This window comes from Toxotes jaculatrix, chromosome 23 (genome assembly GCF_017976425.1).
Source record: "Toxotes jaculatrix isolate fToxJac2 chromosome 23, fToxJac2.pri, whole genome shotgun sequence".
Classification (NCBI taxonomy): domain Eukaryota; kingdom Metazoa; phylum Chordata; class Actinopteri; family Toxotidae; genus Toxotes; species Toxotes jaculatrix.
Genome location: NC_054416.1, coordinates 9,549,257 through 9,575,467, shown reverse-complemented (window position 1 = coordinate 9,575,467; position 26,211 = coordinate 9,549,257). Strand labels below are relative to the sequence as shown.

Genomic DNA, 26,211 nt, shown 5'->3' with positions numbered 1-26,211 from the left:
AGGAAAACATTATGGCACATTGAGTCAGTCTGTGTTAATCCCTGTTTGCTACCTAGTGTAAAACGGGAACAGTGACAGATTAAACAAGGATCTGTTTCTATATCTACTCAAAACCATCATACTATTTACAAAAGACACACTAAACTAGATAGATTCAAAAATTAAACAAACACATCCAAGTCTGATAAGATTGACTGGGAATATCTTTTAAGTTAACACAAAGAGAAGATGATAACTCAGAGCAAAAACATTATATATAATTTCTGTTGTTTACGTAGATTACACACAGAAAAACTCAGGAAAGAGATAAACATATCTGGACCATAAAATGAACCCGGTCCCAGTGTGACATGCATGCACCATTTAGCCAAGTTCATCAGATTTCCATCTTCCCAGAAAGAGGTTGTTCAGCAGGTCAGGAGGAAACATGAAATCAAGCCCAGCTCATCTCTCGGGAGCAAACAGGCTTATCCAGTGACTCGGATGCCCTGTGGGGATGGAGGGGTGACTCCAAATTGGTAAACATCTGCAGGCTGTCAGGGCTACAGTATATGCTGTTTAGGTGGTGGGCAGGTCTGATCAGTCTGATCAGTGTGATTGATTCTGCAGGTGTGGCAGGGTAGGACCCATCTCACAATATGCCACTGTCATTGAAACCCCACACAGTGCAGGCTTGAGATGAATCGTGTTGACACTGAGGATCTCAAGTACCACCAATAGATTCATGAGCTTCAGTGAATGAGCTGCCAAGCCAGTACAGTGCGGCTCAGATTCTTTTGGTTGCAGCAGTGCGAAAAGGCCTTCAGTACTTTTCCATGAGGCTTGAGGCTATATTAATTATGTTGTCGTGTCCCTCAGTAGGAACATTTGCTGCCTCTGGCCTTCTTTGGCCATACAGAACAAACCAAGACTGTAGATGTCACACTTAAGTTCAATATTTTTGTCAGCATAAGTGATAGTGACAGTTATTTAATGGAATGTTAAATACGTCAAAGAAAGTTGTGTGTTTTCACATTTCTTTGATCTTCAGTATAGCCCGCAGCAGTAGCAGGGGGGGAGTCAGCAGTCAGCAGTGAGTCTGCATAAACAGATGTACACAGTGTTGTATACGTTTATGGGCTCAACAATGCAAACTTGTGTTGCTAACCCACTTTAGCGCAGCAAGGCAAAGGGTTCAGGCGAGGCTACATACGTGTGACAGTGGGTAAATGATCACTGGTGCTTTGTCCCCTCACAATGACAGTGATGCAACTTGCACAAGATCATGTGCTTCAGTCATTAATCTATTGTAACCACGTCAGCATGTTCACTTGTTTGTGCAAGAATCACAGACTGTATAACTGGCAAAACTATCAACGCAAAGTAGTTCACCATTGTGTCAGTGGCCTACTTACTTTAGCCTCTAACTACGCATTTACAAAGATGAGAGGCTGAACTGCAGCAACAGGTCTTGAGCGCAAATGTCATTACAACAAATGTCCCACACAAGTGTCAAAGTCTTTGATTCATCTGACTCTCATTTGTCTGGCTCACAAACAGAGGCCCTGAAAATCACTATGGAGACGCCTCCATTAAAGAGACTGAGAGAAATGTCACACAAGCTCTGTAGGTTCACATAACAAGCAGCAGATATATATTTATATAAACAGCTACAGTAATGCATCTGCACAAGCTATAGGTGCTTACGTACGATACTGACCTGACAAGGAAACGACCTACAGCAGCAGCTAGAATCAATAAATCTTTTAATACTGACACGTGTAAGGACTTGCAAAATCAAATAATAGTGCCAAGAGCAGTGAGCGAATCATTCTTGATGGGCTCATTATTGTACCTTTGGACTCCAGACTCTATGTCTGGCAACGTTCAAGTGATTACCAAAGTCTGGTAGTCTCAATTAATTTGTTATGTAGAATAACCAACATTATGGATGAATTTAAGTCTGTCTTAGTGCTGGTGACTGTCATGTTGCCAAAGCTTTGTTTTGTCACACTAGTCAGGATCATGCATATTACAACACATACATTGCATTCTTGGAGATCTTGTTGTCCCTTTTGTCCTCTTTAAAAAGCCTGCATTGTCCCACTGTTGCCTAGTGCCCACTCCAGCAGGCTTGGACACAGCTCCTGAATATGTACAGTAATGTTTGTGGGTGCCGAATGATTATTCAGCACCCACAAACCGAGTGCACAGAATCGAGTCTACAAACATGAGATGAGGTTTAAATTTTTTATTGTCTATTAGACAAGACCTAGTTTCCTTCAACAAGAAGTTCAAATGGCATCAAAAACAAAAGTTGGAGAAATTGTAGGGAATTCACAAAAAAAAAAAAAAAAAAAAAAAAAGAAATTACAAATTTCTAGCTGGACATACAGTAATTTCTTTGCACGCCCCAGGTGACAAGTTACATAACAAATACGCTTTTACATTTTGGTGATCCATCCTTTTAATAATCTATAAACTTCTTGAATTGAAAAGATGTGTCTGGAGGGGAGGGGGTATAAAAATAAAAATGCAATAAAACATTTACACTAAACATACACATAGCTGTGATCTGAGTGAAAAAAAAGGACATTTCTATGACATTTAAGGCATCCATATTCCCTTAGTGTGAAAAGGCCACACCAAGACAGCAGCATCTTCACAAGACATTCAGTCTTAAAGACATCTGTAGCCCTAAATACAGCATTGTACAACTAGCTACATATGGCCCCCAAAGACTCAATTTCATTCTCCTGTTGCTGAACACATTCATCTGGAAACACGCAGATGTATCAACAAAGTGGCTAGTGTCTTTAACAAAAGTGTACCCTCAGTATGTCCCTCTCAAACATGTTGATGTGAACATAGTTTTACATTCATCTGCAAAATGTACAATTTAAAATTGTGTTTGAGTTGCAAACTCTTATAAGCCAAAATTAAAAAAAAGAGGATTTTATGATCTTGCTGATAAAAATGCACTTTTAGAAACACTGAAGCCAAACTCAGAACTATCAGGCTCATTTATGCACAAGCTGTTAAGCTTTAAATCCAAAGTTTCAAACTGAACTGACTGGCTACTAAGAGTTGAACTGACAAACCGTATTGTACAAAAAACACTGTAGAAAATATGACACCACTGGGAGTGTCATTTACATTTGGGCAGAAGTGCGTTTACCCACAGGAAACCCAATATCCCACTCTAATCCCTCCCATAGTTCAGCACTCTTCTACCACGGTACCAGCCGAGGAGGAGTACAGTTTTTTCTTGACTAGTCGGAAACCTGGACTCAGTTTAAGTACGTGTCTGAAAGTTGGTGCAAAGCAGGTTCCCATAAAGAGGAAGTCCCGTAGGCTGGGCCAGGCAGTGCCATCCTGCTTGAACACAAGAGTCAGCTCAAATGTGGGCACCACAGTGGCATCGTACACAATGCGGTCCAGCCGCTTGCAGCCCTTGTCCAGCTCCAGGTGGACGTAGAGGACGCAGCCGCGCAGGCCGCAGGGCTCGCAAGATGCCAGCCGCAGGACTTCGCGAGCTATTCTCCGCGTTAGCTTCTCTGGTACCAGCACAGAGGAGCAGTGCAGTGTTGTCTTCTTGGCTTGTGACAGGCAGTTCTCAAACATCTTGGCCAGCTGTTGACAGGTTCTGTCCTCAGTGACATCTGCATTTCTCTGGGGTTCTGCCAAGCAGTGATCCCAGAAATCAAGTTCTGAAAAAATAAATAATGCAAGTTGGACATTTAGGAACCAAAGGCTTTTTAAAATTTATATAAATATAGAAAAAAAAAGGCTATTTCAAGATGCACAGCATGCACAAACTCAGTTTCAAACTACAAATGCATGAATGATTGAAGGACATCTGCTTTTGCATCCCTTCTGGCTGTTGTGCATGGATATGTTAAACTTCTCAAATGAGAAAAAGACAGAAACCTCACTGAGAGGCTACAGAAATACCCAAAACCTTAAGACAGGAATAAACTCAATCACAACACAGGTTTTGCAGTGCAATAATCAAGCTTTGGACAGAAAAAGATGCTGTTAGATTTGCTATTGTACGCATGTTGCTGTTGTGCTGACGGGCTAAAGGGATGACTTCATCCTCTGTTGACTTCCCTCTCCCCCTCCCCTCTACTGCTGCAGCCATGCACCACACAAGAGATAAACAAGCTCACAACTGGAAGCATCCAGCAACTAGCAGGTTAGCTACACAGACAAGCAAAAAGAAAAACACAGAAAAAGCCAGTGGGCTTACCTTTCTCAATGCAAGCCTGGTCATATCTTCGCTCAACCAGATCCGAAATACATTCGCTGCTTTTGGTCTTTAATGTGCTTGTGGCAACCATGGTGACAGTGTTGATTTCTCCAGGAGCGGTGGGCTGCTTTCCCGTGGCTTTAGCAAAGCTGCCTGAAAAAACGACGCAGCAGCTGTCAGTGCAACAACCGGAGCTGCTCGTTTCTGCTCAGTAAGAGACAGCTGGCTCGTTGAGGTTGCTGCCCCTGGATGCAAACGCCTCAAACGGTGAAAAATGTGTCCATTTTCAGGACAACCAGTCACTTACCCGCCCCCCTCAAGACACACCTAAACTACTTTAGCCTCTCATTACTAGCTTAAAGTCATTAGCTTCGAATATTAAATGACTTACCTTAAATATTATTTAGTGCAAAAAATACTTTAGACGGTTTCTCATAAATAAATTCGCACACGCACACCTTTACTTATTCTCTCTCTCTCACATACACACACGCACAAACACACTGCACCAGGCAAACTTCTGAGGAATATTTATACCTTCCTTCCACTCAGCTGACCCGAGGGTTTGACCAATCAGAGCGCATCTCTCGACGTGACGAGCGGCTCTTCTCCGATTGGCTGCGAAATGGGGTTTAAATTAAATAATTGACCAATTGACGAGGGAACATATTTTATTCTATAAAATATGAAGGCGAGTATAGGATTTGGTTTGGAAAAGGGATGTTGTGGAATTAATCCACTTCAGCCCTTCTTTTTGATTTATACACAGGGGTTTATCCACTTGTTTGACCGGAAATTGCAATATACAAACCATTAAGCTGACCAAAATTAAACTAGTAGTGTGGAGAAATACACGAAGTTTTATTAGTAAAAAAAAAAAAAAAAAAATCAAGTCTTACTCAGTGTCAGTATTAAATGATAATATTAAAAAGTTGAATTAGACTCAACAGCAACAGCTTTTATATTTTATATTTCAGTCACAGAAACGTGTTATGGATTGAATTTGGATTTGGTGGGCTGATGGACAAAAAAAAAAACATTTCAGTATATGAGACAATCTACATTTTTAAAGCTGAGGTGCAGCTGATGCACAGGCAGTATTTTCAGTGGACTCAACACATTCAAACATGGCACTGGTCTTGAAATATGAGGCAGAACCATGAATATGGAATTTCTTGTCTTGACCGTGATCACACACCAATCCAGGGTCAGGGGTCTGCAGCAAAATGAACCATTATTAGTGGCTGCCATATGAAAAAAATAGAAGTTCAGCAGATGAAATCTATTCTGAGTGGCTTTCACCTCCCACAGGGATGTAATTATGTGCAGAATAAGCACAACATTTTCCCACATGGATGTTTAAAACAAATAAAAAACAGACATCTGTGGCCTATTCCCAATTGATCTCTGGGTCTTTCACAAGAGGAAGGAGGAAGCCCCTGGTCCAGGTTTACTGAGCCAAAATGTCTCATCTTACTGTATTCGTATGTGTATGCATGTGTACATTTGGCAGGTAAAACACCGAGCACAGTTGTTCAGCTCATCAGCAGTTTATCCCTCATCATACACCATCTCAACAGAAATCTTCTCCCAGTAACTGGATCTGCCCCTCTGACCCCCAGCAGCTCTGCTGGCTAAAGAGTAATGGAAACCAGTGGACGATAGAGAGAGAGAGAGACAGACAGAGACAGAGAGAGAGAGACAGCTCTCCTCCAGTCACATGAAGTGAACTAGATATGCCTCAGAAAAAAAGTCACATGCTTTAGATAGTGTTACTGCCTTTGTGGATGCAGGCTGTTAAACTCAAGTAAAAAAAAGTAACTGATACGAGCTGGCAATAATAGTTACTGAGTTAGATACATTTTATCATGGTGTGGTGATAAGATAAGATATTTATCAGTTACCCTTCCCTTCACTCTAATCATTTTATTTTGCAAATTATCGCAGTATATATCCCTGACCAAAGTGATGATATGTCTCTATCTGACGTTTACATTTATCCACTGAGACTGTAACAACAGCTCTGGCTGTTTGATCAGTTGCAGTGTATATGTTGATGAGAAAGAAAGAAAAAGTCTGTGTGTGGAAACTGTCAGCTAAAAAAAAAAAAAAATGCATAGCATGAGCTTTCATTATGACTTTGGCTATAATGAGGATTTGACCTAAATCTATGTTGGATACACAAGGTCACTACAGTTGCTGAGAAAGCTGTCTTTCAAACCCAGCAGCCTACATTTTACACTCTGTCATAAAAACTTAACAAGCAGGGAACGGAATCAGGCAGTGTTTAAAATGAAATTAGCTGCATGCAGGTCAACCAAGTAAAGCTGAAAATAATAGCAAACAAAAAAGTTTTCATATAATGAATAAATCAGAAATTTTGAGTGTGAGCTTCAGTGAAATATTTAAGCCTCACATTTAAAATGTATTTTCTGTAAAACAGAAATTTTAAAAAAAAGCCTTTTATAGTTGACACAGTGCCTGAAATCTGTCCCCAACTCTTATCTGCAGATACTGTCATACTTTGCAGTAATGTGGGTTAAATGTGCAGACTGGGTGATTAGTGCAAGGTCTATGGCAGATGCATACAATCATTTATAAAGCAGAGCAATGAAATGACAACATGTAGCTGTGAGAGCAACATTACTCTATGCACAACCAATGTTTTTTTTTTTCTGACCATCCTTACAGCTCAAACAGAATTCAGAAGAAGAGCTTTTGTGATCTCTGAACTCATTCATGGAATGATACTCTGCCGTTAAAACCTCAGGAGACCTAATGTGTTTACAGCAACTGTCAGATCTCTGCAAGATCAATCCACTTGTTGATATCAGTGCTCAAGATGTTTCCCATGCCTCTGCATTACATCCTGCCTCTGTATTAAATTTCCTTTTTTATGTGCTGCCCCATCTGTCTGTAGCTTTCTGTGCTCCTGTCACACTGACCAGAGCTTGATAAGTAAGGTAATCTCAGCTGGATTTCACTTGTTAAATAAAAGTTAAGTCAATCTTTGTCTTTTGCCATGGCTTTAAAAGAGCAGAGAGTGGGTGAGTAATGAGAAGCACCTCTGCTTGTGACCTCCACTCCCTGTTGGTAAGGTGAGTCAACAAAATCTGCTTGTGAATTTGCTCCATGTGCCAACTCCCGTTTCCCTGAATGGGGCAAAAGATGTTGTGTTTCAGGTTACTAATCCATCGCAGTTCAGATGAACCCTCTGTTATCCCCTGTCGAGATGCCTGGTATGCCAGGCTGGCATCACTCTATGATCAGTGAAATATGCTGCTAATGCACCCAGTGCCCTCCCCCATGGTATTTAACAACAGGAGCCTCTTTGCTGAGTTGCACTTCTCACAGAAGTTAGCTGGTTGACCGTGGAGGCTGATTCCCTGCTGGTCTTGCACACAGCTGACATGTCTTTAAGTAAAGGTGCCTCAGATTTAAAAAAAAAAAAAAAAAAAAAGTGAGAAATAACACAATACAGATTTTTTTCCTTTGTTAGAATGAGCAGACAAATTATGTACCTATCATGTTCTATTCCTTTCCCTTCTTCTTCTCCTCTTTTATTTCACAGCTCCTCTTCTCATTTCTTAAACTCTCCAGATGGGGTCCCCACAGACCTAAGATGATATCACGTGACCTTCAAGTACCCAGCAATGCCAATATTGTAATTTATTTATTTCATTTTCAAAAAGGATTGTTTGATATTTGGAAGGGCCCCAGTTCTGTTGACGCTTGGCTTTAATTTGACTGTGACATTCCTGTGTGTCACTGGAAGGTGCAAAAGTTGTGTAACACTGGCACAAATGAGCAGCATGAGGCAAGAGAAGAGACCAAAGGCCCCCTGAAACCAGCGTTGACTGGACAAACACAAGGGAGGGAGGGACATTTTCAATGCATTGACATTTTGCCTGATTCAGGGCACGCACACTATCTACACCAAAATATAAAGTTTTAGCTTTCAATCAGTCCTATAGTGTTATTTAGGAGGATAGATTTAACACACTGAGTGGATACAGTAGTAGACAGAAGCTGAAGGACACAGCCTGGCATGACACCCTGAATGTAACTCAGCCAGTGCCACAGCTGGTAAGGAATTATAGTTGTGTGTGATAGGCCATCTGCCAATCTGATGGACATGTGCCCACAGTCGAAGCTGTTACCCAGTCTCAACTTACAAAGGCCATAGATAGAGCCAGGACTCATAACACAGTGTGTGTGGCTCAATTCAAAATGGAAGCCATGATTACACAACAGCAAAAGTTTACTGACTGTGAAGTATGATCCATCCAAACATTTTCACACTGGTGATTAACTTATCCAGCATTCACTGTTATGAAGATCAGAATACACAGAATGAGAGTTTTGCACTGGTTGCCTATATCTCACTCCTCTGTTAACAACCTCATGAGACCTCTCTGCAATAAACACTGGCTTATCAACTGAGGGCAAAACCACACTTGCTTCTTGAGATCTTAGTAAACATCTTCTTGTTGACTGTTTGCTCCCTCTAGTGGTGAATCACTATACTGACAGTGCTGGTGGTGACCTGTCTTACATACACATGCACTTTTAAGCTGGACGAATTACTGCATTCATTAACTTCCTTCAGCCACATAAGAAAAACTAATTATAATAAATATAGTGCCTGAACATGGCTGTTTATTTTGTCTGGTTTGGTGTCACAAAATATCATATCAATCATTTTGCTGCTAAAATGATTCACATCCTCCTTAACATATATTTAATATAAACAATACGACACTATGCTATTATATTAAAGGACTGTTGAAAGATGTGTTCACTGTGAATACTGTGTTGAGCAGTCTTTCGACATGTGCGATATCAAACCAAACAAACAAAGTTTAAAGTAGAAGCTGGTGAAGGAAGCTGCAAAGCAAAACCATTTTGTAGTGATTTATTGACAAAATTGAGGTTGGACAACAAATTCCAGCCTCAAAGCAGTTCCACTGTATTTAAATACAGTCCACTGCATTTGCTCTATGTGTTCATTGTGCTTGAATTTTATATTTACTGAAAAAAAAAACTATAAAATAAAAAAAACACCATTACTGTAAAACTTTTCTAAGTAGTTTCAGTTTAGCTACAATTCCTGGTGAATGTACAGTATTGTCGTGCAAGGCAAGATTGTTGGCAAGAGGAGAGGTATACTGGAATATTAAACCACACCTTTTTTTAAAAAAGAAAAAAAAACACTTAACTGCGAAATGTAAAAAGTAAAAATGGAGAACACCTCAAAAGAACCCATTCTAATACCATCTTCTGGTGATACTGAAGGACACAAGCACACGCACACACAAAAAATAAAAAAAATCACAATCTACAAAATAGTTTAAGGCAAATCCATGATGAGTAACAGCATAACCCAAAGATAATGATAAAACTATGGAATGAACAGTGATTCATTACATCAAATATGTGATGGATCTGAGGTCAGTGCACTGTACAGAAAATGTGTCTTGTGGCCCAACGTGTGGACAGAAATTTGCAATGTGTCACCAGCATACTGAAAATGTATATATAAGATATGCAGTTGTAAGTCCTTACTGTTTGAGAGTTTACTTACCAGTGTTCACCACTGTTCAATACTTTGCAAAATGTTTCACAAAATTCACAAAAAAAAAAAAAAAATAAAAAAATAATAGATCAAACATCTAAACAGTTCCTGGATCAGTACGTGGGTGACAGCTGTGACTCACCCACTGGGTGATCTCGATCTTTTTTATCTGGCAGCAGCTGAAACACACATAACAATAGAGGAAACAGATGAAACCACACTACGATAAAACTACATCTGTGTGATGAAAAATTAGGAATGTATCCATCCTCGAAGATGATCAGCTTTCTGAATTGTAATGGGGAAGGGCAGGGGAGAGGGCAGGAAGTCACCATGGTAAGTGTCAAAGGACACCTTAAGCCATGATCTTCCATTTAAGTTAGATCTCATGGGAGCTTTATGCTGGTACTTTCTGATGTGGACTAAAGACACATTTTTGTAGAATGTATTTCTGACATGTGGGTAGCAAGTTTTGCCGACCCATAAGAATTGATAGAGCTACAATCCAAAGAAATCCAGTAGTCTGTAACAACATAAACATTTTCTTCCTTAGCAAGATTCCTGCAGCATGACTCAATTTCCCTGTGAAGCTCTCAGCCAAGTCATCTAGGCCTGATTGTGCTAGAGAAGGAAGGTAGAACATTTAGTGCCCAGACTTTTTTTTTTTCCATGGGTGGGGTGAAGGAGTTTGTGTACAAACCACTTATGACACATGCACCCGTGGATGTGCACATGCCTTCAGCCCACCAACAAACATGCACACGCCTGCAGCGTCTGGCCCACTCTGACATTTACTGGCCACACAATAGCTTCTGTCCAAAATAATCTGTGTTTATGTTAGGAAGTCACTATCTTTCAAACCCTGCTGCTGGTTTGAGGGCGGGGGCGCAAAATCACAGGAAACACCTTCTGTTGCCCGGCAAAAGCTCCAAAAGCAATGCATACAATGAGATATTAAAAGCCCGCAACTTCCCTGGAATCGCTGCAAATGTGCGTCTGGAGAAACAGGTTTACCAAGAGATGGAAGACTGTACAAACTCAAGAAAGCTGGACGGAATTCTCAGAGGAAATAGACGGAAGGCAGCTCACCATTTTCTTCTCCGCCTGATGACTTCACTCCGAGGAGCATGACACCGTCTTTGGTGCTTTCGGGTCTGCTCTGGAAAGATGCGCTGTGGAGGGGGCAGAGGGACAGAGGGACGAATGCTTTGCTTGTTCACACACCTTTAAAAATACAGTCATGAATGACAAAGTTCAAACTTACTTCTCAGTTCCAGTTTCAATGTTTTCTGTTGAACAGAAGAGAAGAGAAGGCGTTAACAAACTAGCTGTCCAATGCCAGGATCCATTTGGTTAAAAAAAAAAAAAAATCAAACAATAAGCCACTTAAAAGTTGACAGTAAAAAGATGCACTGTACATAAGTACACTGCACAGCCTAATTCTAAAGGTACCTGTGTGATTGGAGACCTTCATGCTCTTGAATTTGAGGATGATGGCAGCAGCACCTGCAACCAGGAGGGCGGGAAGCAGAATCCACCACAGCCTTTTGTCTGAGGGTGAAATGGAAAAAGAAGAAAGAAAAAGTCATCAGCATCAATCCAGTCTGACTTAACCTGTGGATGGTTAAATGTTTGTGATCTTTAATAGCCATTTCACAACCAAGCCAAGTGCAAATTAGCAAATGTCAGCATGTCAGCTAACTAACATGGTGAACACCGTGTTAGAAAGCTAAAGCATTTAGTTCAAAGCACCAGTGCACAGGGCTGCCAGCATGGTTGCAGACTCCTTAGTTGTGTTAAATGTTGAGCGGCTGCAGCTGAGTGTATGGCCAATGAGCTCAGCAGAGTACTGTACAGCACATTACCTGATTTGGAGGATACTTTCTCCTCACTCCCAGTCTGAGAACCTTTCAAAACAAAGTTTTTCATGAATAATTTCCTACTAATCAGCACATGCAGAAAAACCATAATCAGGAATGGTAGAACGGAATAACTTACCAGCACCGTTCTGGTCAGCTGTCCCTGCCTTGTCCTGAGGGTTCCCTGGAAGTGAAATGGCTTAATGTGATCATATTGAAATAGATTAAGCAATCAATGCCATGAAAAACAATGAAAGTGAGTGAACATTTTCACAAATGCAGAATTTAGAAATTAGTCAACTTTCCACGCAAACAGATTTATCACAGATGTATTCATCAAAACGAATTAAGAGAATAAGAAATGGAGGAGCTTGTTTTATAAAGGAAAAACATGTAAAAACATAAAGTGACATACTGTACCTTGGGCAGAAGCACTTGTGTCTGCAGACAACAAGGATCAGAATGACTGAATTTCATTAAAACTTAAATTACTGTTTATGTTTACACTTTCCTTAAATTAACTTTTTAACAAATCATTTGGTACAATCATGAAAACAAGAAACAATGTTATTTCCTTTTGGTACATACCTTTCTTTATGTTTGGTTTTTCTGTGGTGCCATTCAGTCCAAACAAAACTGAAACAAATTTAGATACTGGTTTAAATACAGTTGTTATTACTTATTAAATTTTGCAAAGTGTAATCATCTCTCGAAATTAGGAAAAAAAAGCCTGTTATTACTGATGGTGTCCTACCTGAAGTAGGTGAAGTCTGACTCATCTGGGTTCCAGGGTGGCCGCTTGGTTTTAGAGGGAGAGAAGATATGGCCGTTGTCAAAGCTAATGGACAAAAGAAAAAAAATAAAATATAACAAATCTCAAGAAGCACTTTTGTTTTGGTTCTTCCAACAGTGCAAGAAAGCACATTCTGACATGCTTTCATCTGCCACGTGGACACAAATAGATTTCATTTAACTGCTCATTTACATTTTCGTACAGCTGTGTATTATCACCAAACAAAAATAAATAAATAAATAAATAAAATTAATCAAAGAACGTCTTACTATCATTGTTTGTCCCAGGAGCAGTTGGAGATAGAGGAGCGGTCACATTCTTGTGGTCTGTAGCTGCTGTAGCTGAAACAGCCTTTGGGGTGGAGGTTGATGCTGGAAGCGTAGTTCCTTATAGAAAACGAGGGGAGTCTTGCATGAGGTGCTGGTAGGCGGATTGAGCCAAGCAAGCTGTTTCCAGTTTTTGTGCTAAGCTAAGCTAACAAACTGCTGCCGCCTTGTATCTAACTTACAGATAGCAGAGAGGTACTGATCTTCTCATTTAACTCTACTCCAGAAAACAAGCACGTTTCCATCTGGAGTTATTGCATTAAAGTACTTACCTGCTTGCATTTGTGGTCCCGGTGCTGTTGATGACACTGGTATTTGCAGGTCGTTACCTGTGTTTTGTGATGAAATTGTAAAGCAGAAACACAACTGTGAGCTGTCATGCTTCTACTAAATCTATATTAACTGCTGAAGACTTAATTTCTTAATTTTTTTTTTTCTGTGACCACCAAACCACCCCTTTGGCTCTTATTCTCCACATCCTCACTGTCTGAGGTAAGAGCACAATATTCAAATTGTTATCTAGGAATCCAAAAGACATCATGGAAACACCAGTATCAGTTTGCCTGTGTAAACTATTTCCTCTGACAAATTCTCTATTTTAGGTTCAAAGTTGTATGTTTGCATTATTCTTAGTTGGCAGGGCTTTAAAGGCCAGTGTCTGAGACAAAGGCATGCCCTCACTCTAAGTGTCAGACCGGTCATGAGAAGTCAAGATAGTGTTGGAGGTGGTGGCGCGATGAGGTGGATATCCTCTGCTCGAAGGGCTGCAACAGTGTGAAGCTGCATCCTGTCCCAAACGCACTATTGTTGTCCCCTGACCTGTGAAGCCAAGCTTCCCGTCTTCGCCGCCATCAGCTGTGATCCCGCTCAACAAAATCTTACACCAGAGCGTTCACTGAACGGCTGAAATGCGTGTTTTAGCTCTGGCCACACGCGGCTCTGTCTGGCTTTTGTAGTTCTTTGTTTCAAGTCCTAAACAAGTTGCATGTTTTCATAGACAAGAAACAGACTGTAGAAAGACTGCTTTAGTGTACTTACCTGCCGCAACTGTTGCCCCTGGTTTTTCACTACCTTTGACTGTATCATCTGGTCCAGCTGATGAAAATATAAAGCAGAAAGACAGCTGTGAGCTTGGGGGAGGTCAAAGTCAAGTCTCAGGTACTTTGGAGCAAGCCCCAGGTTTCATGTCATTCAAGAAAAGCATAAATCAGGCATGTCAGAGAAAATCTTGAGTTCACAAATCACAAGTCACAAGTCATTTCTATAGGTCTTTGAGGCAAGTCCTGGTCAAGCTGCATGTTTTCATAAGCAAGAAATATCAGTGTGGTATCAATCTTTTCATTTTCTGAAAGCAAATGAGCACATTTTCCAAAATGTAGAACAACTGCTTAAGAGTACTTACGTGTTGGATTTGTTTTCTGTGAGCTGAGTGTTACAGCTGGTCCAGCTGCTGAAATTATAAATCCGAAACACAACCATGTTTATTCATAGAGCAGTGTACAATATTTTGATTAGCCCTTTTCATGAACATTCATAAACTGCTACTAAAATATTTATTAACTAGTATTAATGGCTTCTGAATATTTATTAAGTGCTGCTAACATTTTTCTTTTTTAACAGCTCTAGAAACAGGTTTCATGTCATTCAAGAAAAGCATAAATCAGTCCTTTACATCATTCAAAATGAGTCCAAGTCGGGCTGCTAATGTTTCAGAACCAGCATCAAGTGAAGTCCTACATTCAAAATTCCATTTGAGATAAGTCCAGGTCAAGTATCCAGTGTTTTGGTCTAAATTTTCAATGCTTTAGTGTACTTACATGGTGCAGTTGCTGGGGTAGAGGCGTCAACATCTGATGAAAATATAAAGCAGAAAGACAACGGTGAGTTTGCAGACATGCACCAACGTGGTCACTGTCTGAAGCTGAAGAGAGATTTTAAACTATCATGTTTATCTTCTGACAGATGAAACAGGAAACATATTCATTCACAGAGTGAAATCTAATAAAGATCTATTAACTGCTGAAGCGTTCATTTGTCATTTGAAGCTGGTGACCATGTTTGTGCTCACAGTCACTGACTCTGCTGGGCGAGCAGTAGCCAGGGCGCGGGTGTTTCCTCCAGATGTTTACCACTAAACGCTGGAAGCAGATTTGTTGCCAGTTGGGACGTTTCAGTCTCAGGACAATGCTGTGTTGTCTCTGTGAGAGCGGGGGCAGTTTGGTTCCCACTAGCTATCTGCTGTTAGATCACCTATCTGCCCAGTGCAGAACAGTTAAAAAGGTCTTTTGGCTCTACATAAGGAAAACAAACAAATCAGGAGCCACCCTCTTTTTCCTTTTCTTCACCCAAGGTTTTTCATTCCCGAGGTTTAGATTTGTGCCTAATGTCTTAAGTATGCAATGAAAAAAGAACTTTCTTAACTTTGACGAGATATGACCAAATAACGACTTGCAATCTTTTTTTTCTTACTTTTTGTACAAAAGTTTAAAATAAAGTGGAGGACAATAGAAGGCATGCACAAAGCTTATCTCAGGCTGGATGGACGGAAATACACTCTTTGAATGGCTGTCTCTGAGGTAATGTTCAAAGTGTGAGTGTCTATTGAACAGTGCTGTGATCTTTATCTTTGCACATACCAAAACAAAACTGAATTACATGAGAAAAACATGAGTAAGGTGTGTTACATGATCAGTCTGAACAAGAATTTCTGATATGGAAATGTTTTGAAACTATATTAGATATTAGATTCAGTTTTGTTTTATACGTCAATGAAGGGGGTTATTTTTTAAAAATTCATCCCTGCACTGATGATGCACAGAAACAAGACTGAAATAATCTGATCCTGGTTAAGGGGAGCTGAGGACTTCTGAGGGCCCTCCGCCCTGAGTCTGTGAAATCTCACAGCGTGTGTTACAGGCAAAAGCATTTTAAATGGTTTCCCTACCTGGTGTGAAGATGCAGGCCGATGCTAGCAGAAGGAGAGCCAGGACCACGGTAGTCTTCATGGTGATTCTGCGGCCACAAACCCCTCTGACTTTGCACTCGGAATCCAACTGTGAGGCCAGTGGAAAAGGTGTCCAAGCTCTGGTGCTCCGCTACTGATGCTTATTTTGGCACTTCCTTTAGATAAAGAAGGGGAGGAAATACACTGGTTTCCCTTCCTGACGTAAGGGGGTGGCTATGGAGACCAGCACAAGCACAGTTAGTGAGTGCAAACCCAAGTTCATTTAATGGGAATTACAGTTTTGAATAATGTGTTTGAATGCATCGCCAACTCCCATCACTTATTTTTTCCTGCTCTGACACCACTTGGCCAGTTGGGAGGAGACTGGGACTTAATGGAGGCTGTGGAAAAAACAGTTTTATTTATGATCACTCAGATAAAGGAGGCCAACAAGAACAGCATGCTGTAAATAATTATTTGATAAGAAAACATAAATAAGATATAACATGATTAAGGTTGTGACAGGGATGACAGTGGCACTGTTTTACTTACACCACACACACACACAGCCGCATATTTCAGATTCATACCAGCTGTCACATGAATCAACATGAGAAGCTAAAAAAAAACACACACAATCACAAAATGGCAGTTTGTTTTGTTATACAATGATTGGATCAGATGACAAAGAGTCAAAATCTTGACAGTCCAAGTAAGCTACTCAAATACCAGTCATGACGTTTCACTATTCTTCATTGTTTGTAGAACAGTTCCTCCATGGAGAACATGGAGACGACCTTAGATGGATCAAAATGCAGACGGTTGAAGTTACATACATCTTGTATAAGGCTCAATCTTACATCTTTTACTTTTAATCAAAGTTGCTGAGGCTTTTGTATGACATGAATATTAAAAATTGGCTATAGACAACTCATTTCATTGTTTCTCTGACATCAAACTAACTTCATATTATCCCTCTGAGGCCTCCAAATCTGGCTCAGGAAGTCAGAGTTTACTTTCTTCCATTTTAGCATTGTGTTTGATTTGAGTTGAATAGACCAAAGAAAGACATATCAGAAACCAGGGCCAAGAAACTACTTGAGAGAGAACAGTTTAGTCGGATTATTGGACAGATTGCTTTCTAAAATCATAAAAGGTAAATTAGTAATGTGTAATAACATTATGCTCTGACAGCTTGATTGATATTTTGACACTAATGCACTTGGAAATGGGAGTTTTGATTTTACAAATGATAAAGATTAATTCATTAAAAACTATAAAATACTAGTTCTAATCCACATTTTATCTTTGTAGGTCTTTGTCTCTTACGTATACAGACTTCCTTGTGAAATCTTTGTTTTCCAAGTTTAATCAAAGAGGTCTCTAAGGTTGATGAGGAGGAAACACCTTTCTTGTGAAATTGCCAGAGGGCAGTTTTCCAGCTACACACTGAACAGTCAACACCACGTTCTACAGTACACAGCCTAGCAAAACACTGATTATTGTCCAGAAACTCACACCAGTATAATGATGCATCTGGATTCGTATGGCGGACAGTTAAGACATGATGTGTACTGCTGAACAGCCTTGAAAGCTGTCTCCCACCTCTGCGTGAATGAAACATTATGTCTCCACTGTCTCTATTGTTAGTGTCTTTTGTTTCCTTTGAGGTCTGAATTATGGGTAATGGTGAGTGTGTTTCCTCCGGTCTTGCTGAAAAACACGGACCGTCACGTAGCTCTATAATACACCTTCATTTACCTGTGATGCAGAAAATTCCCAAAAGATTGTGTGTATTTGATCTAATTATACTGTGAGACAGCATGAGTCACAAACACACACACACTTACAGGAGAAATGGGTTCATTTCAAGTTGAAATTCATGCACATTTTTATTGAACAGTTATATAAAATACTTTTCATAGTTGCAAGTGCATGCCTCATCTGCCAACAGTTTTGAAGTTAAATTACAAAAGCAAGGCTTCATGTCGTGTAGTGAATTACTTGGGCACTTAAGCAGTTCTTAAAAAAGATCGAAGTCATTTTTTTTTTTTTGTTTCATCTTAAAGTATTGAGCAGTATCAAACCTGTAACTGATATACAAAGCAGAGTTCCAAATAATAATAGTAATCATAATCAAATTACACTTTCTGTGGCACATTTACAAAACAGAACGAAACCGATTTACCTGTTATATGACACAAACAGCTAATCATGCATTTTTGAGTTCCACATGTAACCACACACCTCACAAGAATTGTCAAACATGCTTAATTGGACTGTGTGCACTTACAAGCGCAGGTTAAAAATATGATTTCTCATCCATCTTAGATAATTAAATGCTTCAATTACAAAAAGAAGTTGAAGGCATAGAGCATCATGGTGTTAATTGAAAGTATGCAGGTATACGTTTCCAGTATATGTTCACTAAAGCGCAATATATTTCAAAACAGGCCTCCACAGCCAAGGTATTCAGATTTTCCATTTCCTTTGTTTGATTTTTATAAAACATGCATAGGCAGACACTTTAAGTTTATTGTATTCTTTTTTTTTTTTTTTTACACAATATAGGTTTCTCTATTTTTACTTTGTTCGCAATACTTAAAAAGAGAAAAATTAACACTCAATTCCAGCAAGCCACAATAAATCTGCCCCCCACCCCCCCTCCCCCCTTCCAAAAGAGACAAAAAATAAACATATTTGCAAATGATAGATAGGTAAATGTAAATTCCAGTTATGAAACTCAAGAAAATAGGTATTCATTACCGAGTTATTTAGCCATTATACAGAAAAATCAGGTCAAAGCACACACCAAAAGAACCTGAGGTAAGCATAATATGTACAAAACCATAAAACGTTCCATTATTTGGCATTTCGACAACATTGCAACATTCTTTTTAAGACTGCCTAATTAATTTCAGAGCTATTTTATAAGAGTAGCAAAAAAAAGTTATCAATAAATAGTCCTTATTTAGTTTGTACACCCTTATATGTTAAAAACATTATCTCATGTTCTGTCCTTTTTAGTGCTGTATTTTTGTAAACGTACAATAGTTAGTAAGAAGTTACATGACTTTTCCATTTCGGTGTAAATGAGCAAGGGTCTTTCAAGAAAAAAAGAAAATAAATCACCTTTAGGATCTGTCTATCCCTCTCTTTCTCTTTCTCTCTGACATACTGTGGTGTGGTGTAGCATCAAGCACAACAAAGGCCTGAACGTTCAGAAATGTGAACCGGCAATAACTTAGCAGATTTGACTATGAACTAATATTTTGAAGGCATATCCAAAGACTAGCAAGTGAGATGTCCCCCCAGTGTGAGCCATAGATGCCTCCCACCCTCCACACTCCCCCCTCCTTTCCACTCCTTCACCCTTTGCCCCTTTTCTGTGGTGGTGGGCCGAGATGAGGCGGGGGGCGGGGCAGCCCCGTTGGCCAAGGTGGCGCCTGCTGCTGGCCTTCACTGGATGTTGCTGCCACTGCTGGTGCTTCCCTTGGTGTCTGTGCCGTTGGTCTCTGAGGACAGGGCCTTGTTGAGGGAGTTGAGGCTGGCGTCGGAGGGCAAGGCGTCTCGCCGCGGCGGCATCCTCTCGTTGATGCGGTCCAGACCCTTTGCCTCCTCGAAGCTAGTGATCTTGTGCTGGGGTGAGAAGCCCTTGATGGCTGTTGAGATGCAAGAAGAGGGGAAGAAGGAGAGAAATCAGGAGTGACTTCAGAGGAGAGACTCAACGATTAAAAGAATGGGGTCACACTTGCTCACATTCAACCACACATCGCCAGACTTGGCTCATCTTTGCTTTGATCTCAGTTCATTGGAATTTGTTGTAACAAAAACTTGTTTTACTGAGAAAATGACAACATATAGACTGAGTCTCAAGAGCTGTTGGCTAATTCTGCTGCAAGTTATCCATGAAAAATGAGCGACTGAAGAGCCTGTTAACACTAATGATAACTGCGTGATGCTGATCCATCGACACCTCGCTTTAAAGGAAGAGTTTGACTCTTTGGGAAGAACGCTTATTTACTTTCTGTGTAGCATTAGATGAGAAGATCAGTTCTCCCCAGAGTCTGTTCAGTACAAGGCTACAGTCAGCAGCCAGTTAGCTTAGCTTCATGTAAATATAATAAATACTGAAAAAAGTTATGGTCTATCTATACAGTCTATAGTCTGGCTATGCCAGATAGTAACAAAATCTGCCACCCAGCACTGACAGTAAGTAAAAAGCTCACTACCTGATGAGCTTTAACTTTAACATGTTTGCTTAATCGGTGCAAAAATACTTGACAGGGTATAGTAACAAGTCTTCTTACCATTTGTTGGATGTCAGCTTAGCAGCTGCAGACTGTGGCCTTATATTGAACGGACATATATGAAAGTGATATCGATCTTCGCATCCAACCGTACAAAAGCGTATTTTCCAAAATGTCAAACTGCTGGAACGTACACTGAACTCTTCAGCCGTTGATAGAATTGTTTCAGTGTTTCAGTTACATTTCTGATCAACAACAGCATATATTGTACAACATATTTACTTATTAAACACTTTGAATGTTTAGTGGTTTGAAAACAGATGAACAATCAATATAAAAGATGTGACTCGTTTTTTTGAAATGACAAGACATTAACACCATTTATCGGAGTTTCAAAATAATGTGACTCGACAGACAAAAGGATTAAATAATCCTTCTAAATCTATAGAGGGCACTCCTGGCATCAGGGTCGACAGGTTTTCACTGTGCCATCAATCCATGCTGTGATCAGCATCTGAAAAGACATCTACAGAACAGGGCCATCTAATGGCCGCCATGTACTGCTGCTTTGTGAATATTGTCTGCCCTGTATGAAATATGAGTTGTAAATATGGCTGCTTTTAGAGAACATCTTGACTCAGGCACATTTCAGAACACCTGAGGACCCCAAACATCCACATCACCCCATCACGTCACAGCTTAAGACGACAAAAGGGGAGAAGGAGAATGATCAAAGAGACAAAAAAGAACGAGGGGAGGAAAATAAACACTAGAGTGGAGCCCACTAAGACATTCACTTCCACAAAATAGAACCACGTTGAGACTGAGCTCACGTACAAAGACACTACAAAGGTACTTGGGGTGCTAACGACTTGTTTAGTCTGCTTGGAGCATGCAGCAATTAAGGGTTCACTGGAGGTTATGAGGGGTGGAGGTCACAATACCGTTTAAGACTGGAGTTAAACGAAAACAGGACCAAATTACAACTGAACAGTGGAGTCAGAAGAAAAATCCCTGACTGATTTATTAAAATCCCACTGAAATGAACAAAATCAGGACGATTTGCTTTAAGAGCATCTCCATTGTCAACTCAAGATTGTTTTATTCAATTCAGTGGGGTACTTTTAGCATTTTCAGTGCAGAATCATTCTTATATTCAGCTGGTTCGAGTTTCATTTCAGCCCATTTTTTTTACTACAAAAAAGTTTACATTTTGTTACTTCCACCTTTCATAAAGGCTGGGGTCTTGATGGTAATAACAACTATGATCGGAAATATGACCCTTTACTAGAATGGGAGGGGGAGGGGTCATTTTGGAGGACAAATTGGGGAGTGTGGTGAGGGGCATGATGGGTAGCGTAGTTGAGTTGCTGCATAGCACAGGTCAGACACAGGTTATTAGCAGCTCACAGGAAAGAACACGACACAGCAGGGCCACAGAGGATCCACATGGAGAGAGAAGCAGAGAAGTGTCTCGACACTACAATGGACTGTCCTCTATGGGGCTAAAGAGGAAGTACTGGACAATTTTAATGTAAATAGCAGCTAGCAAACTACTATTTAGCTCGCAGTTGAGGTTGTTCTTGCGCCAAAGGCGGTGTCAGTAAAAATGATTTTAGGAAGAATCCAATTTGGATGTCAAAGCCTCCCGTGGAGCGTTTGCCTCTACCAATTCAGATCCAGCTCTAAGGAAAACCATATACTGATTATATTCAAAGAACTGCAACAACAATGCACAACTGCTTCATTGGTTTCAAAGGGGAAATACCATTATAAGCTTTCATAGCAAGACTTCACTGTATTGTGTGAGGGCAGAGCAGGGTGTACACTATCTTGGAAAGTAGATTAACCACAGTAAAATTACGATGTTGAGTGATTTAAGAGCAAAGCTTGTTTGTTCAAGGGACTCCCTTCCTCTGGCAAACTTCATACAGCTTTAGATAAGAGGCAATTTAATACCATCTTTGTGACCTTAGTGATATATTGTACACAAATCTGCTGATTCTTTCAGTGGCTTTGTTCTACAGAAGGTCTGTGCTCCTCAATACAACATCAAAAATGTAATGTCCAGCAAGCACTGTATGACTTCTACATACATGCTGCCTCAGATTAATATATACATATGCTAGAGATCACACTAATAAAAACACATTACCAATGAGCAAACACAAGCCAAATACATGGACCAGGCCAAATTGGCGGTCTCTAGCTTTACGGGCTACAGTATGTTGGTCCAGCCGGTGCCTCTGGTATCTGGTAAAAACTCAGTGCAGCTGCCAGGTGACCTGATGAAACCCATATATTTACAGCTCCTGCCTTACGTGAGTGTGAATGTGCTTTTCCTCAAGTGCCATCTCAATTTTCCGTGGAAGATGCACAAACAGTGATATTTAACCTCTTCTGCATTAAAGCATGGTGTCTGTACTAGTAAAATATAGTTGTAGAATATTTCTAGGAAATGCAAAAATACATTTCCTGAGAGCTAATATTTGAGAATAACATAGTGTAGCATTTGCTTTGCACTCACTCAAAATCACAGTGTGATTTCTGTGATTATGAAATCTGTGCTATGAAATCCATTCCCCTTTAAAACATGTGTGACCACAGGATTTCCTAATTACTTACTTCTTTTTTCTCTGTTAATACTATGCCACATTTTGTTAGCCCAAACACCCAACACACTCTATTCAAGCACCAGCGAGATGGATGAAAACCCAGCGGAGCCCCCTGTCTATTGCCATGAAAAGCAACAGAAGAGGGCAGCCAGACCCATTTACCTTCGTCAGCCTCAATAGCTTCAATAGTAGCTGAAGAGAAGAAGAGGGGGGTTGCAAAACGAATGAGAGAAGTGAGCAGAGGAGTTCATTTTGTTCCAGGAACAAGTCAATGAGCAGCAAAGACAGCCAATGCCGACAACAAAGGTTAACGTCATCTCCACATTTTATGACAAAGGACACATGGATGTTAGCAAAGAGGGGATAAGGAGGAAGAAGAGGAGGGGGGAGGGGGCAGGGGATGAGCCTTAGCTTTTTGATGAGTTCCAGATCTGTAAAGGGAAGGTGACACATGTTTGTGGCAGTGAACGACCTCTTGTATTTTTGACGTACTTTGAGAAAGTCTGACAAGGTCTGACAAATGAGTCAATGCAGTGATAGAAAAAAAAAAAAGAATACTGCAGGGACCAACACTGATAGCAAAACACAACACGACCAAGCTGGAAATATATTTGTTCTATACCGTAAGAGCATACATGGAGCTTGAAACAGGACGAATGGAAAACAGGGATAAAGTCTAAGTACGTGTGTGACTGTGGGTTTTATGGCTGTGGCTTCGTTATCAATGTAAAGTCGAAGCGCTGTACACATACAAAGCAGTGTTACTGTTGTGCTGTGTGCAGCATGGAGCAGCATCTGGAACTGCAACATTAGCAGCTTTTGATATGAAATATCAAAAGTGCTGGCTTGTTCTTGTGAAGTGTGAGGAGAGGAAAACCTTAGCATACTGACCACTTACCAATTTTTTTTTAACAGTCATCCTTGAGGTTATAAATTAACATACAGTACAACTGTGCAAATAAGAAGGTGACAGCAAAGTAACGGCTATACAACACTGAAGACTACGGAATATAGTGCCATGAGGATGAGGAAAAAAAAAAAAAGCCACGAGAGCAAAAGACAAACTCTAAACAGAATGGCTGATGGAGTCAACATTACAGTAGAAGCACACTGGCATCTACTTAAAGGACGGGAGCAATGTGATTCTACCAATGTTGCAACAGGAATCTCTGAACATCACTCTGCCTCCACTGGGGTTCTCTTTACTGTCAGCAGCTTCAAAATGGCTTCAGAGCGAACACTATTCACTGTCTGTATTTATGTTGGTAGAAGAGCTCACTAACTGAGATACGCAGAATTACCAGCTCTGACCAGATGTTCTTTCATAAGAGTTTGGTAACTTCTCCTTCCACAGGAGGTCAGGAATCAAACATGAGCAACATGTGGAACGGACAGATATTCTGTTACATGATTTGTGGAAGCAACAAGAATTTCAAATTGTCTGCAGCTGAGAATTCCCCATCATTATAGCCTGTAAAATGATGCACACTTCATCTTTGGAAGCTAAAACTAAACAACATTCTCTGTATGGTAAACACTCTTTGCATGTTACAAAAGCAAAACTGAATGCATAAAGAAAAAGCAAAATCCAGGGACAGTTTGCTGACTCTGTGTACCGACGTACATCCTACTGTACGAGCTGTAGCTTTTAGCATCATCCTGTAATTGTTACAGAGGGGTACCCATTCCTTGAAAAGATAAGAAGTGGCTTTTTAATGTGGAAACTATAACTATATGAGATATTTCTGTGTGTAATGCAACAGTTGGTGTATTCAGGAAAGTGCTGGCTGATGCTTTGTGAGAACCTGTGAGAGGAGAGGGAAGTCACTTGGATTTCTGCTTTATTTTGTGAATGAAAGTGCAGACAGCAACTATCCCCCTTTCATTCACATTTGGTTGCGTCAATTCCAATTCATCCTTTGAATCACGGAGAGTCCCGCGTCTGTCCTGACGGAGCACTGCTCAGACCCACTAGCACTCCATTTTGGACAATAAAGTGGCCATTTCTGTCAGGAGCCCGACTAAATTTGAAGTGTTAGTAAAGGCTTTTCCAAAAAAAGCCTTCACTTCCTCGCTGTAGCAGTTTGCTAAACTCATTTAGGGAGTGTTTGGAATTCAACATGAGAGGGTGAACTGAACTCTAAACTTGTCTTACAGAGAGAAATGAAAAAAAAAAAAAAAACACAACAGAATACTTGCACAACCGATTATACCTGCAGTTTCTAGGGAGAAAAGAGAAAGAAAAAGATACAGGTAATACTTGAGATAAAAACCAGTGGAATACAGAAAGAGACGGGGGACGGGGAGACAGCGTATTAATGCGAGACATCAAGAGGGAGACACATTCGAGAAGACAAAGGGACAAAGAAAATCTGCTGAATGTATCTGGCCTTTTTTTGGGAAGAGGAAACTGTCTGTGGAAACATAGCTTGATATTTTATAGTCACTTATCAAGGAAAAAATACTGCAAATAATTATATTAAAGTCGAACAAAATCTTCATAGAGCAGCTATCATTACTTAGTATGCAACTAAACATGCAGTATAGAAAGGATACTGACTGATGCAGCCAAAACCTTTAACTACACTTAAGAGTATCACTGTGAGGCAGATATCTGAAATCCTGGGAGCATTGCTGAGCTAGCACTTTATTCAGGGTACTTCTGTGCAAGGGGAATTTGTGTGTGTGTGTGTAAGAATCCGTTCTGGGGCTCATAGCTCAGGGTCTTTGGGGTACTTGGTGACAGTCTTACCATTCTGCAGCTTTTCTTTGCCACCGGACAGCACTCCGCTGGGTAGCATGCCTGTCGGGGTCAGTCCCTTCAGCGTCAGCACGCTCTCACTCTCCTCTCTGAAATATAAACAAAGACATTTTCCTGTCATTTACTGTGTATCACTCCCCTAAAGCTCACTCTACTGTAAAATATAAAAATATTCAGAAATATGTGTTTCGGACATTCTAATAAACTAAATAAACTACTAAATAACTAAAACACAAACTACTAATTTCAACATAGTACTGCCAGATGCCATTTAAGACGGCAGAACACATTTGGGTGCACTGTAAAAAGCTGAAAACACTGACGAAGTGACAACGTGTAAGCAAACAGTTGGTTTATTATGCATCCAGCAGACACAGAGGAACACTGGCATCATGTTTCTGACAGCCTGGTGAATGCAGGCTTCATCTTCTCGTTAGCATACCTGAGCACAGAGAATACTCTGGCCATCTTTCCAATGGCACGGATCTTGTTGCGAATGACCTCCTTACGGGCGGAAGCGGTGGCACCTGAAAACGTCATACAAACTGTGACTCTTGTGTACAAAACCACGTTCTATGGAAGTGAAATCTACACTGCATTGTCTGTGTGTGTTTTTTTTAATCTCCAAGTGTCTTTTTAAGTACCATAACATTTAGTAAATGCACTAATACAGAGTGTGTTTGTCGCACTATTAGTTTTATCCAGAAGTGCATCAGAAGACCACGATGCAAACACAATGTGGTTATTGAAGCCTGAAGTTCAGACCATACAAAATAGTTTAGATCCATACACACATCATGACAACTGAGTGATTCTCAGCATTCACTGCATTCATGCTACTATCAAAACCACTAGCA

General features: G+C 40.3%; 3 protein-coding genes across 7 annotated transcripts in view; all 3 read right to left on the bottom strand.

Annotated features, from left to right (window-relative positions):
* Positions 1 to 2,221: 2,221 nt before the first annotated feature.
* On the bottom strand, positions 2,222 to 4,734 carry LOC121177108 (DNA damage-inducible transcript 4-like protein). The gene is made up of 3 exons (XM_041031319.1): positions 4,623 to 4,734; positions 4,232 to 4,384; positions 2,222 to 3,689 (listed from the first exon to the last, which is right to left on the bottom strand). The coding sequence occupies exons 2-3, from the start codon at positions 4,320 to 4,322 to the stop codon at positions 3,199 to 3,201; spliced, it is 582 nt and encodes a 193-aa protein (XP_040887253.1). The 5' UTR covers positions 4,323 to 4,384; positions 4,623 to 4,734; the 3' UTR covers positions 2,222 to 3,198.
* A 4,397-nt stretch (positions 4,735 to 9,131) lies between these two features.
* Positions 9,132 to 16,004, bottom strand: LOC121177107 (flocculation protein FLO11-like). Of its 4 annotated transcripts, none has more exons than XM_041031317.1 (15): positions 15,729 to 16,004; positions 14,602 to 14,637; positions 14,187 to 14,231; positions 13,823 to 13,879; positions 13,057 to 13,113; positions 12,728 to 12,844; positions 12,420 to 12,503; positions 12,254 to 12,301; positions 12,086 to 12,106; positions 11,805 to 11,849; positions 11,672 to 11,713; positions 11,259 to 11,357; positions 11,071 to 11,095; positions 10,896 to 10,978; positions 9,132 to 9,985 (listed from the first exon to the last, which is right to left on the bottom strand). In XM_041031317.1, the coding sequence occupies exons 1-15, from the start codon at positions 15,787 to 15,789 to the stop codon at positions 9,972 to 9,974; spliced, it is 834 nt and encodes a 277-aa protein (XP_040887251.1). In that variant the 5' UTR covers positions 15,790 to 16,004; the 3' UTR covers positions 9,132 to 9,971. The 4 variants fall into 4 exon arrangements, with proteins under 4 accessions (XP_040887251.1, XP_040887249.1, XP_040887252.1 ...); XM_041031315.1 differs by having other exon boundaries at positions 14,187 to 14,234; positions 15,729 to 16,002; XM_041031318.1 differs by having other exon boundaries at positions 14,602 to 14,634; positions 15,729 to 16,002.
* Positions 16,005 to 17,590: 1,586 nt separating this feature from the next.
* LOC121177106 (serine/threonine-protein phosphatase 2B catalytic subunit alpha isoform) overlaps positions 17,591 to 26,211 on the bottom strand; it is a 59,607-nt gene continuing 50,986 nt past the window's right edge. For both annotated transcript variants that reach the window (XM_041031313.1, XM_041031314.1), the window contains 3 exons: positions 25,797 to 25,881; positions 25,346 to 25,443; positions 17,591 to 19,390 (listed from right to left, as the gene is read on the bottom strand). In XM_041031313.1, coding sequence (XP_040887247.1) covers positions 19,188 to 19,390; positions 25,346 to 25,443; positions 25,797 to 25,881 — 386 coding nt within the window. In that variant the 3' untranslated portion in view covers positions 17,591 to 19,187. The remainder of the gene's footprint in view (positions 19,391 to 25,345; positions 25,444 to 25,796; positions 25,882 to 26,211) is intronic.

Coding starts and splice junctions, on each gene's coding strand:
- LOC121177108 (XM_041031319.1), bottom strand. CDS start 4,322: ATGGTTGCCACAAGCACATTAAAGACCAAAAGCAGCGAATGTATTTCG. Junction 3,690..4,231: donor CCAGGCTTGCATTGAGAAAG/GTAAGCCCACTG, acceptor TTATTTTTTCAG/AACTTGATTTCTGGGATCAC.
- LOC121177107 (XM_041031315.1), bottom strand. CDS start 15,789: ATGAAGACTACCGTGGTCCTGGCTCTCCTTCTGCTAGCATCGGCCTGC. Junction 13,880..14,186: donor ACAGAAAACAAATCCAACAC/GTAAGTACTCTT, acceptor TATTTTCATCAG/CTGGACCAGATGATACAGTC. Junction 12,845..13,056: donor GGGACCACAAATGCAAGCAG/GTAAGTACTTTA, acceptor GTTTTCTATAAG/GAACTACGCTTCCAGCATCA.